This window comes from Passer montanus, unplaced genomic scaffold (assembly GCF_014805655.1).
Source record: "Passer montanus isolate IOZ18808 unplaced genomic scaffold, ASM1480565v1 scaffold31, whole genome shotgun sequence".
Taxonomy (NCBI): domain Eukaryota; kingdom Metazoa; phylum Chordata; class Aves; order Passeriformes; family Passeridae; genus Passer; species Passer montanus.
Genome location: NW_024367819.1, coordinates 2535529 through 2553920, shown reverse-complemented (window position 1 = coordinate 2553920; position 18392 = coordinate 2535529). Strand labels below are relative to the sequence as shown.

Here is an 18392-nt window from a genome sequence, read left to right as displayed (position 1 = left end):
AATTAGCCCTAAAAAAATTAGTGACTTTGAGAGGAAGTGATTCTTAGATGCTGGTTTCAAAGAGCAGACCTTTGTCCCTTAGAAAATTTTCTGTCCATTGATTAAAGCACAGTAACTCAATAATGTAGTAAGTTTAGGAGGACATCTGCTCTTCTCTTTATAGTCTTAACATGAAAATATCCACAGACAGGTGTTTTAAATGGTCCAAGAAATGCTACAGCTTCAGGATGAAGCTGAATGGAACTTGTAAGATATATTGATTCTGAGAGTTGTAGGTGTAGATACCATAGGAAGAGATAATGAAAGTATTTCTAAGGAAATGAAGGAAATAATAGAGACAAAACCATAGATTACTACGCTAAACTCGGCTATTTTAACAGCAAAATCATGTTGTTGTCCTCCAAGAAAAGGAATAAAAGGAATTACTCCAGTCTTATAATTCAACTGGCTAACACTTCAGAAGTAACTTGGACATTAAAAGTCAGTGATGGAGGTAGGTGAGCAAGAGAACAATGAGGAGACAGCTGCTGTTAGCTACCCCAGAGTACACTTTTCCAGAACATCTAGTATAAAGGGACAGAGGGAAAATAAAGGAGAGATGTTTTCATCACAAAGCTGCAGCTGTAACTTTACAGGCTAAGGAAAACTGAAAGGAAAGAGAAAACCCAAATTAGCTTACTTATCTCAGCTGCTATAACACTAAGATTGTGCCATTGGGATATCTCACGGTCAAGTGGCTTAGAAGTATAGATGGACCCATTTCCAGAATGAATGTTAAATATCCTGTCAAGATCAGTGTGACGATCCAGAGAAAACCTAAATATGACAACAAAATAAAAAGTATCATCAAAATTATAAAAAGTCAAAACAACCCATGTATTTCACAAGTCACTACATGTTTTATGTTCTATATTGCAAAGGTTGGTTTTGCAAAGACATATATTTAGTTTCTATAAATACTTCTGAAAATTCTGAAAATTAGTTCCATAGAACAAGGAATTAAAATTTTGACTTTAAGAATGTGATACAATAGTGTAATATTTGATAATTGGAGCTTTTACAATATAGGAGAATTATTTTAAAAAATCAGAATTTCAGTGTCTACTTAAATAATTAATTTAATCCTGAAAGGAAAATGGTCTTTGATATACTGTTTCTTCAGACTGAGACTGACAGCTAATTTACAAGCTGTTCAAAAGTACTGCTATAAGCTCAGCTTCTACTATTCAGGATGTATTAATTGACTAAGGATCAAGATTAAAAAAAAAAACAAAACTTGTATAAAAATAAGTCAAAACTTTTGCGAAACTTTCATGTATAGATGTTAAAGGACCTTCTATATTTCTATAGTTGCTATACTTCTGGCAGGCATGATGTCCACTAACTTGCTATGGTAATGTCAAACTAGTATCAGAAAATTTCTCTCTCCTCTTTTTTTTTTTTTTAATATTTAACATTACCTTTAAATTATAATTAAGCCTTTGATTTGGAATTAAATGTAGGATTTTGCCAAATACAGAATAATTTTTAGAATATGTGTCAGAATTGGGCCAATTTTTTTTAAAAGTTAAATAGCACACTTGTATAGTACAACAGAAAAACGCTTATGTTTCTATGAAAATTTATGAGTGATCTAAACTGTTCATCAAGTGCGTCTGGTTTCATTTACAGTACTTAACTAAATTAAGCCAAATAAAAAAATGCTGTCATATGAAAATAGCATCTCTGCAGTTTTGGTGGCTGTTGTTTGCTCACTCCACTACACACAACTGCAGTAAATATGAAAGACAAACAAATAAAACCCCAATAAACAAGTCAACGCCAAAATGAAACAACATAATAAAAACAACGAAAAAAAGGAAATTAGAACAGCCAATGAAAACTTCTGATAGTGCAATAAAGGCTTACTCAAAAGTTTTTGGTTTTTTTTTTACTACTCACTGACTTTAATAACTCCTAACTAGAATAAAATAAAATCCTGCTATTTTCTAGAGAAATTATATTTAAGACTGTTTGGCTTATATACATGATGTTAGTTTTATTGAAGACTTGAACTTGTTTCATCAGCACTCTAAAAGCTTTTCACAGTGCGAAGTAAAAAGTAATCCTGATGGGCCTACTTGAAATCAAGTTTTTATGAATTGTGGCACTGGAAAATATTTTGAGTGTCTCTTGTGTGCAAGTAAATTGCTGTTGCCTGACATATTTTTAGGTTTACAGATAGCACCATTCTCAATTCTGTCTATCTCTGGGACACTAATAAATAATAGAAAAAACCTCTATGTGAAATTAATGTTGTATTACTATTTACCTTAATTTCTTTAGCAAATAATGTATTTACAGACACTGAAGTATTACCTTATTGGACTTGAGGCAGAATCAGGATCCCGTGCCATTACTGTTCCTATTATTGTCCCCAACTCAATATCTTCATGCACCTCAAAAAGGTAAGAAGACCTGCTGAAAACAGGAGGTTCATCTACATCTTCTACAGAGATTTTCACAATAATTGTGTCTTTGAAAGGCCCAAGGTAATAGAAACGGGGATCTACATGGGTATTTTCAGCTTCTACTTTCAAAGTATAAAGTCGTCTTGTCTCATAGTCCAGTGGCTGAAAATGAAAATTGTGATAAATTTTATTAAATTAGATATACATATTGGCAGATGTTGACGTATGTACATAATGGAAACTGAAGAGGGCTCAAGCCTTATCAGATCCTGCCCCTGCATTGTGGGAACACCAACACAGTTAATATTTTCCCCACCACGGGAGTCACTTTGTCTAATAAGAAATAACATTGTTTTTAGAAGAAGTATCTTTTCCTGTATATTAGTTAAATTATCTGAGCATGAATGACAAGATTTTCAGTGAAAATTAACCAGTTATTCAGGGAATTCTGCAGCTATTTCACAAGAATATGGATTTAAAACAATCATATAACCATGCAAAACACATGAGATACTGACTAGAAATACAAACATTCCAGAACAAGGTATTTAACACTAATGGTTCATGAAATTCTGTAAACTCTTGGATAGTCAAAATAACCAGAGTATTCTTATTGTCAACCCCATATAGCGGGCCTTAAATATCAGGAATATTTTAGGTGTCTTTTGAGGAAGGTGTATGTGTCAAAGCTCTCTATATTTAGAGAAACAGTGGGGTTTAATCTTGTTCCATTTCATTTAATTTAATGAATCCGACATCAGAGGGTTTTTTTTTTTATTAATATATTTGACATTTTTGTCAGCAGTTCCTTTTTAAAATGGGAGGAGGAGCAGTTCACAGTTATAATTAGAAATCATTTTGGATAGAAAATAATTCTATTCCTTCAAATTTTTCTAGCTGTCATAGATGAAAAGTGTTAGCTAATTAATGATTCTAAGGAACTGAGCAAGCTGAAAATCTACCTTTTTGACACAAAGAAGACTTTATTAACTCCCACAGATTCTTAGAGAGATATAGAACTGGTGGTTTTCATTCATTAAAATGGGTGGTTGATGGCTTATTTTTTTCTGCCTAGCTGCTTTTAAATACTAATTAATGTTCACTAAAGATGCCAAAGTGACAGGTTAGATATTTAAATACACTATTCAAAAGCAGAAAGATGCAGTCCAGCAAAAGAATGAGTTTCCCCACTGCCCCAGACTTGTTTTAAAAAAGTAGTCAGAGCAGATGGGAGCGTATCTATGAATACAAATGAGAAAAGCAACTATTTAACCTAGATCTGAGGCTATTGCTGTGTCTGTAAAGTGTATCACTCAGCTGTTAAGGGACACTGGCTTCAATCCTAAAAGCAAAGAAGACATGCTAGTCCTGATTTATTCTAATTGGTTTAATCTGGCAGAATGTGCACCATGAATATGTAAACTTCCTACTATAACATTCACATCCAATTCGGGCATCTCTTCCACCTACAGTGCAAAACATGTTTATGAAACCTGTGGATTATACAGGCATTCAGCACATCCACAGTAATGAAGAAAAGTCTTGCCCAAATATATGAAATTGTGGAAAATCAATTATTTTGTCTGTGACAAATTGTATAGAAAAATTTGTATAGAAAAAGTTATTTTACAGTACATAATAAATTCAGACTTAATAACTTGCAGGCTTTGTAAAGGAACACAAGCTATTTGGAGTTATTCAGCACTGAAAACAGAAATTACAATCAAAGTGGATAAATAACAACAAAAAAAGGGACTATTTTAATGAATCAATGAACTCAGCATTCTCATCTCCTTCCTTGCTTGTTAGTGCTGTTGTCTGTGGTATTGAATAAGCTACTTATTCATGACTGAGAGAGCATCCTGAAAAATGCAAATTCTGTCAGACTGTTAATAACAAAATCAGAAGATCTTGTTCATTAGTATTTATTGACGTTTTTGGAATCACTGTATTATAATTTAGGAAATTTCTTGTGCTTGATTCAGCTACTAGACTTGTTTTTCAAGATGCTATTGATTTAATATAATTGTGTAAAAATCTGAAGCAAGCAAGAAAAGAGCATCTCAAGAGAAGCCTTCACAAACTAGGAAAAGAAAAAAATATAAGACCTCAAACTTTGGGGTTTTTTTCCCAGATAAAAAACTACACTGACTATGAACACAATAAAACACAGAAATTAAAAAGGAACACTCTTTGCAGAACTTCTCTCTTCCTTGGTTGCCATTATCAAGAGATGTGAAGGTATCTTTTGTATCACTATTTATTTCATTATTCTAGGCTTAAGGACATTTGTTTGGAAAGCTAATATAAACAGTGATTTATCTTAAAAATGGTGCCTGAACTCTTTGAAGTTCATATCAAAGTCCCAAAGACAAGGACCAAGGGACTTCTGGAAGGGCAATTTTTGAGTAGGAGAGTGGCATCTCTACTTGTGAGATCTTGAAGACAAGCATCTGAAAATGTTCTGACAATGCAAGACAGGGGGCAGAACTGAAGCTAGTTCTGGACCAGGAACAACACCTTCCATACATACACATTGCTCATGTGGCAGCCCTCTCTCACATTGGAAACAGGAACAAAACCATATCATTTGCAACTCATATCTGTGTTCTGGCACACAGATCTCATTTCACTCAAGTAGATGAGAATCTCACAGAGAAGGAAAATCTGTGTCTCTCATTAGTGAGTGAGCTGCTGGTTGCTTGCTGAAGAAAACAGGTAATAGAAATATATAAGAAGTCTGCATTTGAAATAACAGAGATAATTAGTGATAACACATTGGGGCTGGTCCACTTTTTCAGACTTTGTTTACAACAGTGCTTTGAACCTATGATGCATCTTAGATATGGTCACCACCTTTTATTTCCAGTTCATCTTAAAAGGAAATACTACCTTTCAGTCACTGATGGTGGTTGCTTGCAAATGTTAAGCAATTAGCATGTGTTATCACATAATGTAAGCAATGAATGCTTGTGACATAATATTGACATCAAAATTATTTAGTGAATGCTGTTAATAGACACCTTTCGCACAGTGATGATGCCTTCCTGCGTGTCCTTCTGTGTCACAATATCAAACATATCGGTCCCATCACCATCTATGATTCTGTACTCTACTTCTGCATTTTTCCCAGTGTCCGCATCTGTGGCTTTAACACTGCCAACGGCTGTCCCAACCGGGGAGGACTCAGGAATGCGGAGATGGATGGTACCTGTCAAAGAGACAAAGAGCCATTCAGGACCCCCACAAGCTGGTACACGTGCATGAAGTAACACTGTGTGACACAACAGCTGGTAACATAATTTTGTGTATTCTTTTGTTCTAGAGAACTTGCCATTCAATACCGAGACAATGGACAAAATATGAGGCAGAGAACTATCCAGAGGAAAGTTTTATATAGAAGACTGAAAACAAAATTGTAGAAAACACATTCATAGAAAATAGGGTTGAGAATGACCTTTATTCTGTCTCAGAGAAGAATCAACTATATCTGCACTCATCTTGCCTTTCTTTTCCTTTTAAGTTTCTTGTCCTCGTTTTTCTTTCATTCCTGAAATATCATCTGGAAAGACTGGTTAGTGCGCTTGCCAGGTTTCACACTTCTTTTTTACCCCTTAATATCTAAGGGCAATCTTTGAGATATATGTTATATGTATTTTATCATGGAAACAATAACAAGAATACAATTCTTTGATTTTGCTGGCCAATTCTATGCGACAGGCTGTCAAAATTAGATAGGAAGATATCATATTAAATAAATTTGAATAACACATTAATGCAGGGGGAGGTGTTCTAGAAATCTAGGAGCAGAAATTGTGCCTATACTGTTAAAGCAGTTAATTCAGACTTAAATAGGCTTATGAATATTACAGTTCTTAGGTTGTGCTACTTTTCTTATCTCAGTTATATCCCTTTATGGTAGTGTCATACAGCTGATAAAATACATAGGAATAAAACTGTCATCACTCAGACATGCTGCAGTAAATTGAAATAAGTATCTTACCATATATTTTAGCATTCTATGTCCTAGCTGTAGTGTGAAAACTGTAAATAAGCATTGAGATATTTGATCCCATCTGTTGGAACATACGCTAGAAAAACACAGGGGGGACATAATGCGCTATGAAGAATTCTCAGAAAAAGTATTTCAAAATTAATGCATCTACAGTTGTCATTCCAAAGATGAAAGTGAATTAATCAAATCTCTCTTGGAAAACATTTTCTTCTATGGCCTTTGTTAAGTTTTCCAAGATTTTCTGTTCTACTGAGAGACTACCTAAGTCAAAGGAGTTAGAGGTATGCTTGAAATAACACAAAAATGGAAATAGTAAAGGGCAGCAACCACAACAGTAAAAAGCTGAACAGGCTGCACAAAAAGTGCAACACATAAATACACTCCCCAAATAAGTAGTACAGAAAAGTCCATTAAGGGCATATTAGTTTTGTGCAATCAAGAAGAATCATGGGGAGAGATTGGCATGGCTGTATGGGAAGGTCACTGGCAATGTGATTTTATCATAACTCAGGAAAGCATGAGTCATTTGAGGATTATTGGTGTATTATAAGCCTGCTACAGAGTGATGTTTACTACAAAAATACCCTATTATTTATTGGGTCATTAGAGATTTTTTCTGCTTCTACAGAGTTTTTGGGTTTTTTTCTGTTCTATTATGTTATTATGTTCCCACTTGACTAAACCTAAAAAAGCAAAAATTCAAAAATTGAAAAATAAATGCACTGACATTTAGTTTGTAATTAAACATTGAATGAAAAATATTGAAATATTTAAATTTAATTTCTTAATATAATTTTACTTAAGCATATTTTATTATGAAACAGACCTATAGCCGCTGAATGATTTTTTTTATGGCCATGTACACCCCACATTCTATTTATATATGTTTATTTTGTCTCAGTCACATTTTGATGTTCAACTGAGTATTTTATCCTGCTTTTCTCTAATATTTTCATTACCTTTCTCTAATATCTAAACCTGTGTACTTCACTAGAAGAGAAACTGTAATCACCTAATCAAAAAAAAAGGCAAAAGAGAAATTATCCCCAGTTTAGTACTTAAGCAGCACTGTAGGACACTATGGTAAAAGACTTTTTTTTATCCCCAATTAATATTTATAAGTATTTTTATGAGGTGTCAACTACTCTTCCACATTTTTTTTCCTCAGCACTCCAAACTATATCCCTGTGCCTTGTGGACACTACTTTGACTCCCAATTTAATACCCAAGTCATTATCTAGTCTATAAAGTGGTAAGAGCTCATGTCAGTAATTGCTAATAAGGTGGTGGAAACAGAGAAGGAAAATAACCAGAAACTTATAATCTAAAAGATAATTTTTAATCTAGCCCATGCATTTCTAGAAATCTCCACCACAATATGAAACACTTCATTTTATTCCTTTTGTCACTGTATACATTTAATGCATTAACTAAGTATGGGATGCAGTGCAGCTTTGGACACTGTATCAGAATACAAAGTACACCAAAGTAGACTCATCCTTGCAAAACTCTGCTGTCAATCTTATTACACTTTTCTCAAGGAAAGTAGTTTACTCTTTGCATTTACTGCAGTGAATGATGTTCTTTCATTTGTCTGTCAGGAAAAGGAATGGGAGAATCAAGGAAAGGAATACTTTTCCATATACTAAGGAGAGCAGAAATCAGCTTGAGGATTAAAGTCTACACACTTGGGATTGCAAATACTTCAGCCAGTCATAAAGAATGAAAAACCAATCTCATTTTTCCATTTATCCTTCTTCCCATTTACTCTTGAATAGGCATATAATGTAAGGGCAACTATTATAAAGTACTACAGGCTATAGTCCCACAGGATACATGGGCTGCCATAATTCAGGTCCACTGAGATTCATTCAGACTCAGGCTTCTAAGTCCATAAATCACATTTTCCATTTATCACTGATCAACACTATCTCCTTACTTCTGAGAACACCTGAAAATATGATAGTTGAAACAAAGATCCAATGTCTGAGGTCTTTGAAGACCTTTCTGTAGCACCTTGAAAAAGTTTAAAATCTCATCACCACTGTTATCTGTGTGGGTTTTAGTATATTTTTTAGAAGAGAAAATATTCTGAAGAATCATCCTTGCTTCATAATGTAAACAACAGAGGAATCAGGGGTTCTTCGATATTTATTTTTTTGGAATGTATGATACAATACATTATGTTAATTTTTCCACAATTTTCATATGAGTTTCTTGTGAGTGACAAATAAACTGATTTTAAACATTTTATTGAAACATATAGCTGTAATATGCTGAATCCTGTGGAAATATAATGGGCATTCTAATACTTAGACTGATAATTTATAAATCAGATATAAATATTATTGTTTCATTAACCTATACGTCTGATTTTTTATTATTGGAATAGAATAAGAATGATTTAACTTTGTCAGTTTCAATTCCAGCTGTCTCATTGAACTCTGTTAAAATAATGAATCATTATAATGTCTATTTCCATTTTGAGGTTAAATATATGTTTTTTTAAAGTCAATAGCTATTTTTACTTTCACGTATCTAGCAAAATATGTCATCTTTATAAATGTTTTAGTTTTCATCTCCAGTAAAACATGCATTTATATCTAACAAAGAAATTGGCAGAGAGAAAGTAGAGAGAAAAATCAAACAACAACAACAAAAGCCCATAAGAGCAAAATTAAGTTTCTTTAAAGCAAATGACACATTTGATTTAAACTGACATTAAAGAAAAATGCAGAGATGCTGCATCAAATCCTTCTCTATCTCAAATACTGTGTTGGAATCCCAGATAAGTAATTTTAAAATGGTCTAGAAAGTTGATTCCATCATTCTAACTTCTAATGTAACACGCTGTTTAAGAAACAAGAAAAAAGAGAAAAAGAAAAGTATAAATATGCACTTTTGAAGCTTCTATGCTGTCTTAAGATTAACTGTTTTGGTTTTTTTTCCTGTAAGGCTTTGAACATGACACCTCTTTGAATAGTCTTCTTCCGTGTGTCCAGAGAGGAGTAATACAGCATTCCTGTCCTACACAACAACGTAAATACCATAATCTTCAATATACAAATGGAAACAATAAAAACAATAAATTAAAAAATTGTGGAAAAATGAAAAAAAATAAAACTATAAATTAAAAATAAATTCTGTTCAGAATACGACCTTTGTATAAATGCACAAATTCTACTTACTCAACGATGTATGACTTTTTTTATTTCAAGTGTGTATATGAAATTACATGCTGATAAACATCTTAGCTGAACGCATATATATTAACTTCAATATTAAATTGAGCATAATTAGGTACTCCAGTTCTGCCATAAAGAGCATAATTTGAAGCTGATTCTGTTATTTTGATCAAGAAGAGTGCATCAATAACTACTGGATTGAGTAGAACTATACAGAGTGTATAAAATGTGTGGTGAGGATACTCTAAATCCTTTACGTATTAAGTAAATCTAAATCATCGTGCAAATATTGCAACTTCAATTTATGCAAAAGGCTTCAAATGTATTTAAAATGCTTAACTGTTACAAGTTCAATGCTACATAGTTTCATATTTCCATATCAGATAGAGATCAAGAATATTTTTATATTTTGGTTTGAGGATACAAAGACTTGACAGCAGTATTATCAAACGGCAAAATGCATTATAAAAACCTTCACTAAAGCTGTAAAAAACCCTAAAAAAGTTAAATGTAATTTGCTTTAATTTGGGAAATTTTCTATGTTGTTTCGTAGTTCTGTAGCTGGAAAAGTACAAATCTGTCTGATTCCCTTTGAGTAATTTCTTTTCCACATTCATCATGATTAAATATTTAAGCAGATACCTCAATTCAAACATTTCTGCGTATCTAGAATTACAACATGTTTTATTCTCCAGTGGGAGAGCATGCAGGATTTAAGCAATAGGTAAGGAAAGCAAAAACATTGCTCTAATGCTCTTATGAGTCCACCTACTATTTGCTCCCCATATTCCTGGGAGGAATTCCAGGTTTACTGCAGTTATATTTCATCATGTAACTGTTTCTTAACAAAAAATAAAATGCTTTAACATTTAATATACTGCTTTAATAACTATAATCAGCACATAAGCCTTTTGTTTATGTGTCCCCCATAATCTAGATTTACTCTAAATTAAACCAGATGGTGATTGCTTAACTCTTACTGCACAAGTCAACTATTAAATGCAGCTTACTCTGGGGGAAGCGAGGTGGATTGTCGTTGACATCAGTCAGTGTGATGTTCACGGTGGTGGTCCCTGATAATCCACCCATCTGGCCTCCCATGTCCTTTGCCTGAATAACTACTTGGTATTGCTCCCTGTTTTCTCTGTTCATGTTCGGCAACGCAGTCCTGATGATGCCTAAAAGAAATAAATTGGAAAACAGAATCGCTAATAATGTATTTGTTGCTTATGTGCAGCAATCTGCTGCATCTTTTGTTTATATTAGTCTTTAAATAAATCTTGAAAATAGTCACTTAATATTTCAAAGTACAAATTTCTATCCATAAGTTTTACTATTGTCTTATAGTTATAGTACTCTTTGTTACAGGCTATTTCTTGGTTGAGTAATTGTTTAACATCACAGGTACTTTTCCAGTTTCATGCAAAAAATGCTTCAAGATATTTGTGCCAAAGGTTTAGGAGAAAGAACACCTTTTATTAATCTAAGTACAATCATTAGGGGAAAAAACCCCAATATTTTCTAAGAAAAAAACTTTTATTCCTGCCTTTATCAGAAGTCTTGTTATTTAAATCTTAAGGAATAAGTAGTCCCACTGTGAAATTACTTATACTTCATAATTTCAGATGTCTTGAGTTTTTATATATGTTATAAAAGTTATAAATCATGAGAAAAGGCAAGAAATGCTCTTTCATTTCAGTTAGTTTTTAATTACATTTTTAATGTGATCTACAGTCTTTTAAATTAAAGAAAAAGTTTAAAGTTTATTGTAAATGAAAATAATGAAATTTTTCATTACCTGTTTCTGGTTCCACAGAGAAATATGGCTGCCCTTGAAGTATGCTGTAAATTATTCGGGCACTGTTTCCATATGAAGGGTCATCAGCATCAGTAGCTGTAACTTGGACCACAGAAGTACCTGAAACATCCAAAGCCAACTTAGTTGCATGCGACACTATATGGAGGTGTCAGAGCATCAATTTCCATTCCAAAAGACACCATAGAAAATTTAAGCTCATACTGATTGGATTTTCCAAATACATTTGTGATCTTCTAGTCAACATTAGGTACATTCTTCTTTATTCCGGGTCTCCTTCTGCATAAATTGAAAATAAACTTCCCAAATCCCACAAATATGATTAAGATTTAATAAGAAAATGTAAACAATAGCTATGTCTGAGCTGAATTCTTATCTTACCTAGCTACAATAATTTCATGTATTCATATCCTCTTTGGAGAAGATGTTGTTTTTAGTGGAATAAATACCTTAATTCCATTGCCTAGAATGGGTTTGGGGTGTTTTGTGGTTTGTTTTATTTTTCTTATCTTTTGTTCAATGATATCAAGATGATATGAAACTACACATGCAGAAACATGACAGAAAAAGATGATTAAACCGGTAACTGGAACTTGTGAAAAACAAGTCATCCGTTCTCCCTGCTTTCTAAGTGTTACTATAGATATATATTACCGGAAGAAACATTGTCATATGAACTTTGAAATCTGCTGCTTATTTAGATTACAGAAAATTTCCTAACCTTAAAAACCTTCTCTAAATTTTAGTAGAATATACCAATACTTTAAAACATGAAATGTTTAAGGCTGAAATAAGATTTTAAGGAAGGAAAAGAAAACATTATTGCCAAGGACTGAGGGCACGTTTTAATCCCACACCTCACACTGCAGGGGATGGGTAATGCAGAGACACCCCAAAGACACGCAGAACACTGGGCAGAAGGCAGTGCTGGGTGTTCTCCTCCCCATCCCAGCTCTGTTCTGGGACAGTTCTGAGATCTGGTCCTACCGTGAAGACATTGAATTTTATGGTTTATTCATAAAAATCCTGATTTGATCCACAGCTAAGTGCAGTGAGTCCTGTAAATGCTGGACAGGGAAATAGTTTATGAGTAAGGCCCCAGTTGTGAAGCTTTTATGAACAGTGGAAATCTTTTGGGCTGATAGTCTAGTGTTCAAAAACTGTTACCATGAATAACAAATCTTAGAAACATTCTAAATTTGTGACACTATTTTCCAAATCCATTTTTTCTTATTTTAAAGTACTTTTTACTTGACTGAGATATTGCCATTGCCACTGATAGTGCTTCCACAATCAAAACATTTTCTACATCTTGTTCAACTTTTCCATTACAGAAACAAAGTATGAACAAAGATCCCCCTATTGTGCATCCACAAAGTGCAGACACTATTTTAATTATATAGGAAAAATTGGAAAAAAAAAAAAAAAAAAGGAAAAACAATCACCATAAGCGCATGACTGGCTAGCCATGGGCTAATCTGAGGATCAGAAGACTTCAAAACTTGTTTCTCCTTTTATCCTAATTCTTTCAAAATTCTTTTCCCCACCAAATATGAAAAAGGCACCTGTAAATCCAGAACCCTTGGCACAACTATTTACTCCCTTGCATAATCTGCATTGTCTGTCTATATTACATAGTTATTCTAAAATACATAGAAAAACAAGTAAAAGTAAATGCAGTTTCTCCATTTATTTGGGATTTTAGGTCATGACAACAAACACGCTTTTTACAAGTAAATTGTTCAATTATAGCACCATTATATGAGCATGTGCCTAACTGTTGAAACAGAGATGAGTTCTCTGAAATATTCAGTTTTCAACTGCTACAGAATCAAAATACTTGATTCAGTGAGTCCCTGAAAGTACTGGCTTCTCATTAGGAAGGCAAAATGGGCATATTCCTGGTTATATTATTCCTATTAAAATTGAGTGAATCATGAATTGGAATGAATCATGAACAGACAAAAGACTCAAACATAAAATAAAATTTAAAGAATAAAAATTGCTATACAACTAAAAAGAAATTAAGAGAAAATAACTTTCTATTGTATTAAAGATTGTTTTGGTAACCATCTAGAGTATGGCTGAATCCAAAAATCTCAACTTTTTTAAAAAAATAAGAATATGGGGATGATGGGTCTGTTCTAAAAGCTTTGTCTCTATGATTCACAAAAGTCTCATGTCCTCAGCCACACTGAACCCCATGTGTAGATATATGTCTGTATAACTATTCTGCAAAAAGGTGAATAGGCCTTTCTGTTTAATATATTTAAGTTCTGAAGAGTGTTGTCTTGATTCTGAAATGCACTTTCCATCCTACTACTATAGAGAAACTTCAGTGCTGGAATGTGTACTTGTCCTAAAGAATACCTTATCTGAAGTAGCAGTTGTGTAAAAGAAGGACAAGACAAATCATGTTCAGTAACTGAAATGCTGCAAGTTAAAAAAAGGCAAAAAATCCCCAAGCCACTGAGTACACTAACCAACATGGAATTGTGCAAGTAGTTTACAGCTCCTCTATTTCATATCCATAACAACAGAGAAAGTCATAATCAAGACATCTGTCACAACAGCCTGATGTGTTAATCAGAAACTTCTACATTGTAAATACATGAAAATAAATACTTTGTCTGTGTAACATGTAACTGAATAATTTCTTTTTTATAGTTTACCCATTTCCTTCATCTGTGAAACTAGACATATCTATTAATAGGTCACTTGTATGAGACCTTCATTTTAGTTTAAAAATATAAGGAAAATCAATTTTGAAGAATGATTTGGAAGGAAACGAAAGTAAATGTTTAATAAATTTAAAATAGATTTAAACCAATTAAATTTTAAATGTAATAATATGTGTCTAACAGGTACTGTTTTATTTGGGTGTCATAATGAATATATTAATTAATACTCTCAGTGCACATGCACATGAAACAGAACAAATTATATCATCTATGCTTCTCTCCAGCTGGAATGAACATGGCTGCATACATACACCCCAAAAAAACCCCAAACTATCAGAAACTTCTGAAAAGTGTAGATTTGTACTTATTCCCTTTAAATTCTGTGAAAAGTGACTTTTGCTCTTTAATTTCATCAATATCACACTGTGCAATTGGTGGGTTATGATCAGGACAATGTACACTCTATTACCCAAATGCAGAAAGGATGAACTTTACTTTTTAATGTTACCTCAGCTCTTTGTCTTTTATGGGTCAGGTATCTGGGAGGAGAAGTGCAAGGGCACTATTACACTTTCAAGTGCCATTCAGGATGCAGAATTCCCCTTTGATCTCAGCCCTTGCTATGAGAGGAAAATACATGCGCTCCCTAGGCTTCCACAGGGGGATCAGCAATTCCTTTAAAAACCTGACAGAAGCCACATCAAGGAGTGAACAGGAGTAATGCTATCAGTGTATCAATTACATTCTGCACATCAGCTGTCAAAGCACCAGCTGGTTTTTCTTTGCTTCAGTACACTGAAGACCACTGATGCTCAATAAAACAAATGAATTGTTTGTTCTGGTTTGAAACCTGGACCAGAAATCCAAAGGCATTGAAGATGATCAGTTATGCCAGGGCTTAAAAACTTCAGTGTACGGATCACTTAATGATAATCACTTGGTCTAGATCTTGTTCTGTCTTTTACATAGTCACAGGGTGGTTCTGATGAAGCTGGTCTTTGACCTTCAGAATTTAAAGCCTAATCCGAACTCTATATCAGTGCATAAAGGAGGCAGTGATAACATACAGGAGAGATGGAGATGAACATTTTACAAGGCCATGTAATAGGACAAGTGCTTCAAACTGAAAGAGACCGGGTTTAGATTAGATATAAAGAACAAATTTACTGTGAGGGTGGTGAGGCATTGGAACAGCTTTCCCAGAGAAGCTTTAGTTGTCCCATCCTTGGCAGTGTTCAAGGCCTGGTTGGATGGGGTTCTCAGCAATGAGGTCAGTAGGTGACATCCCAGCCATGGCAGGGTGGTTGGAACTAGAAGACTTTTAAGGTCCTTTCCAACTGAAGCCATTCTATGAATCCATGAATAAGGCACCATCTATGTTATTAATAACACGCTAGTGAATTCTGTTATTTTCTGCTCGCATAATTGCCTATTTTACATACCATGAACTAGAAATCAACAGTGGTAAACTTGGCCCAGAAACAAAGTCTTTTGTCAGATTATTGTAGTTCTCAGAAGGCACATTTTAACATAACTTTAATTATGGTGTTTGACTTTCCCTAGAGTCTAGGGCTATAACAGTAATTAATATATTTGGCCCTTGCTGCTGTTTTCTGCAAGCATCTTCAAGCACAATACAAGTATTAATGACTTTGACTTCACAATTCATTTATGATGCATACATATTAGATCAAAACCACTGGAAATAATTATCTAGGAAAAGGAATCCACAAAATATCCACTGTAGAGCTGGATTCTAAACTTAGGTTTTATTTTCTTTACTCCCAGCTGAGTTATGTGATACTTAACTAGAGCAAGTACCCTCTACAGTAAATTATCCATACAAATAACAAGCCAAATTAATAGAAATTTTTTGCTGTTTTTAGTGGAAAAGACAGGAAATAATGACACCTATTTTGCCCAGAAATAATGACACATGTTTTCCTCTGAAATAATATATTTCAAGCTGCAAAATACAGAAAAGAACTGAAAAGGGCTGCGTGTTAAGAGACCTCAATGTCAGAAAGATCTCTGACTATAAGGTAGTCCTGTAACTTAGAAAACAGTAAGTTGCAAACAAGCACAGGAAGGAGTGGATAATTTCAATTATTTTAAGATGTCCTTTATAAGTAAAAATAATGTTTTACCTTGGTGGGTTTTTTTTTTGTTTGTTTTTGTTTTTGTATGTTTGTTTGCTTGGGGTTTTTTTTTTTGTTTTGGGTTTTTTTACTTTTTGATTAATCTCCTAATGGCAGGCTTTGTGTACAGAGTGAAATAAAACTCTGGAAAAAAATTTTCAAAAATCCTGATTTGGGTTTTTGAAATGTCCTAAGTCAGAAGATGCAAACGGGTTTGCTGAGAGAACTTTATTTTTAAAAAGAAGATTTTGAAATCTCTTTGTTAGTGGGAAACCAGAAGGAAATTCGTAAGATGAATCCCATGGCAGAGAGGATAAGTATTGGGAACTGGTGAATAGCACTAATGAGGGAGTATAGAAGAAGGCAAGGTAAAAAGTTAAGCAGCTGTAACTGCTGTCTAAAGAGAAAGAAAAACATATAACAAGAGGTAGACATGACAGGCCAACCTGTACGTCACATCTAAACCCAAAAGGAGGTTACATCTTCTGAATCATATATTGATATCCCTAATTTAGAAGCAGAAAAGTTACAAGATGCAATAAGGATAAGGAATGATTATAGAATATATAGGCTGTGAAGATGTATAAATATAGAAAAAAGAGATCTAAATAGAAAGTTCTGAAAACTTTTCTAAAATACACTAATAGGCAAAATCCACAGGAAAATCCATCTAGAGGAAAATAGACTATCTGCAGTTCTGAAAAGAAATCTCCAAATGAGCAGAAAGAGATGGGTAAAAAATATGATGGACAAGAGCAGCAGACTGTCATAAAAACCGTAAGAATATTCTGGGTCACAAACTCTGAAAGTAAGGAAAGGAAGAAGTGAAAGAAGATGAAAATCCAGTAATCAGTACAAAGACTTTAGGAGAATAAGTTGTCTTCTCGGATATCGACCCAGCTGCGAGATCCTGAAGTTGGCCCATTTATGTCTGCCTTTTCAATGTTTAATAAGCAACAAAAGAAAGATGAACAAGACAACAAAGAATTTATGGGCCTTTGTCAAGACACTCTATTTGATAATAGAAATAGCCATATCCTCCGGTGTCTGTCTGGTTAGTACCACAGCTGGAGGAAGAAATCAAAATCGCTGTTGTGGTCTGAAAGAGGCTGATGTATGGCTACATCATGATGGGATAAGGTTTATGGATGGAGGCATATGGAGTAGATAAAGCCTAAACAGTGTTTTTTCTGACATCCTGATCACCTGTTCCTTCTAGTACAGGGAACTTCAGGATGGAGCAAACCCTGTACTCCAAGGGTGCACAGATTTCAATCACTTCAAGTTTTTGGTATATTAGTATTTAATTCTTTTCTTTGTATTATGTGATACCATGTTTGTCTTCTTTCTGGTATCCAGATAAGTGCATACAAGATTCATATGAACACCTCGCCATTGTAGCTGCAGTACCAATGTGTAGAAGTAGACAACGCAGTGGCAAACTGCAGAATAATTGACTTTTTGGGGTTTTTTGACTTCTTAAAGTGGACATAAGATTAAGCCCATTTGAAACACTGATATTCAGTACCAGGACAGAGAATCCAGTCACCAGGTGACAGCCAAGGTTTTGAGAACACAGTCATAGCATAACAAGGCACAGGTACAAGTTGTAAGTTAGTAGTCATATTAAAGACTGATATGGATTTAAAGTGTAACAAAGAAAAAAAAAGAGTAAATATTTACTATCAAACATCACTTGTGTGGTGAAAATACATATAAAAGATTATGACAACTTCCACAGGAATTGGAAACAATGAACAAAGATAATTGTTTCAGTGTTGTGTCCTCCAATAAGAGGCATCACATGTGATTTCCATCTGCACCATCTATATGCACAAGATAGTGCACACCTTTGATAGTGAAAGCGGCATGTATTTAATTTTTCTTTTCATCCCATTTTACTATTGCTTCTCGCCAATCCTGCTTTTATATATATAGATCTTTCTCAGTGCAGTTGGTTTGAATAAATGGGTATCTTAAAAAACACTGTTTGGGTATGTTTATGTGTCTGTCTAGTGGTCCAGCCTTCACATCTGATTGACAGTAAATTATTGAACTTGGATGTACCAATAGCAGCAGGAGTGCAAGTCATTCTCTAAAAATATCA

The 18392-nt window shown here is 33.9% G+C and overlaps 1 protein-coding gene across 5 annotated transcripts in view; it reads right to left on the bottom strand.

Annotated features, from left to right (window-relative positions):
• CDH10 (cadherin 10) overlaps positions 1-18392 on the bottom strand; it is a 94871-nt gene that overhangs the window by 12725 nt on the left and 63754 nt on the right. For all 5 annotated transcript variants that reach the window (XM_039714815.1, XM_039714813.1, XM_039714814.1 and 2 more), the window contains 5 exons: positions 11449-11568; positions 10661-10828; positions 5474-5661; positions 2359-2612; positions 680-816 (listed from right to left, as the gene is read on the bottom strand). In XM_039714815.1, coding sequence (XP_039570749.1) covers positions 680-816; positions 2359-2612; positions 5474-5661; positions 10661-10828; positions 11449-11568 — 867 coding nt within the window. The remainder of the gene's footprint in view (positions 1-679; positions 817-2358; positions 2613-5473; positions 5662-10660; positions 10829-11448; positions 11569-18392) is intronic.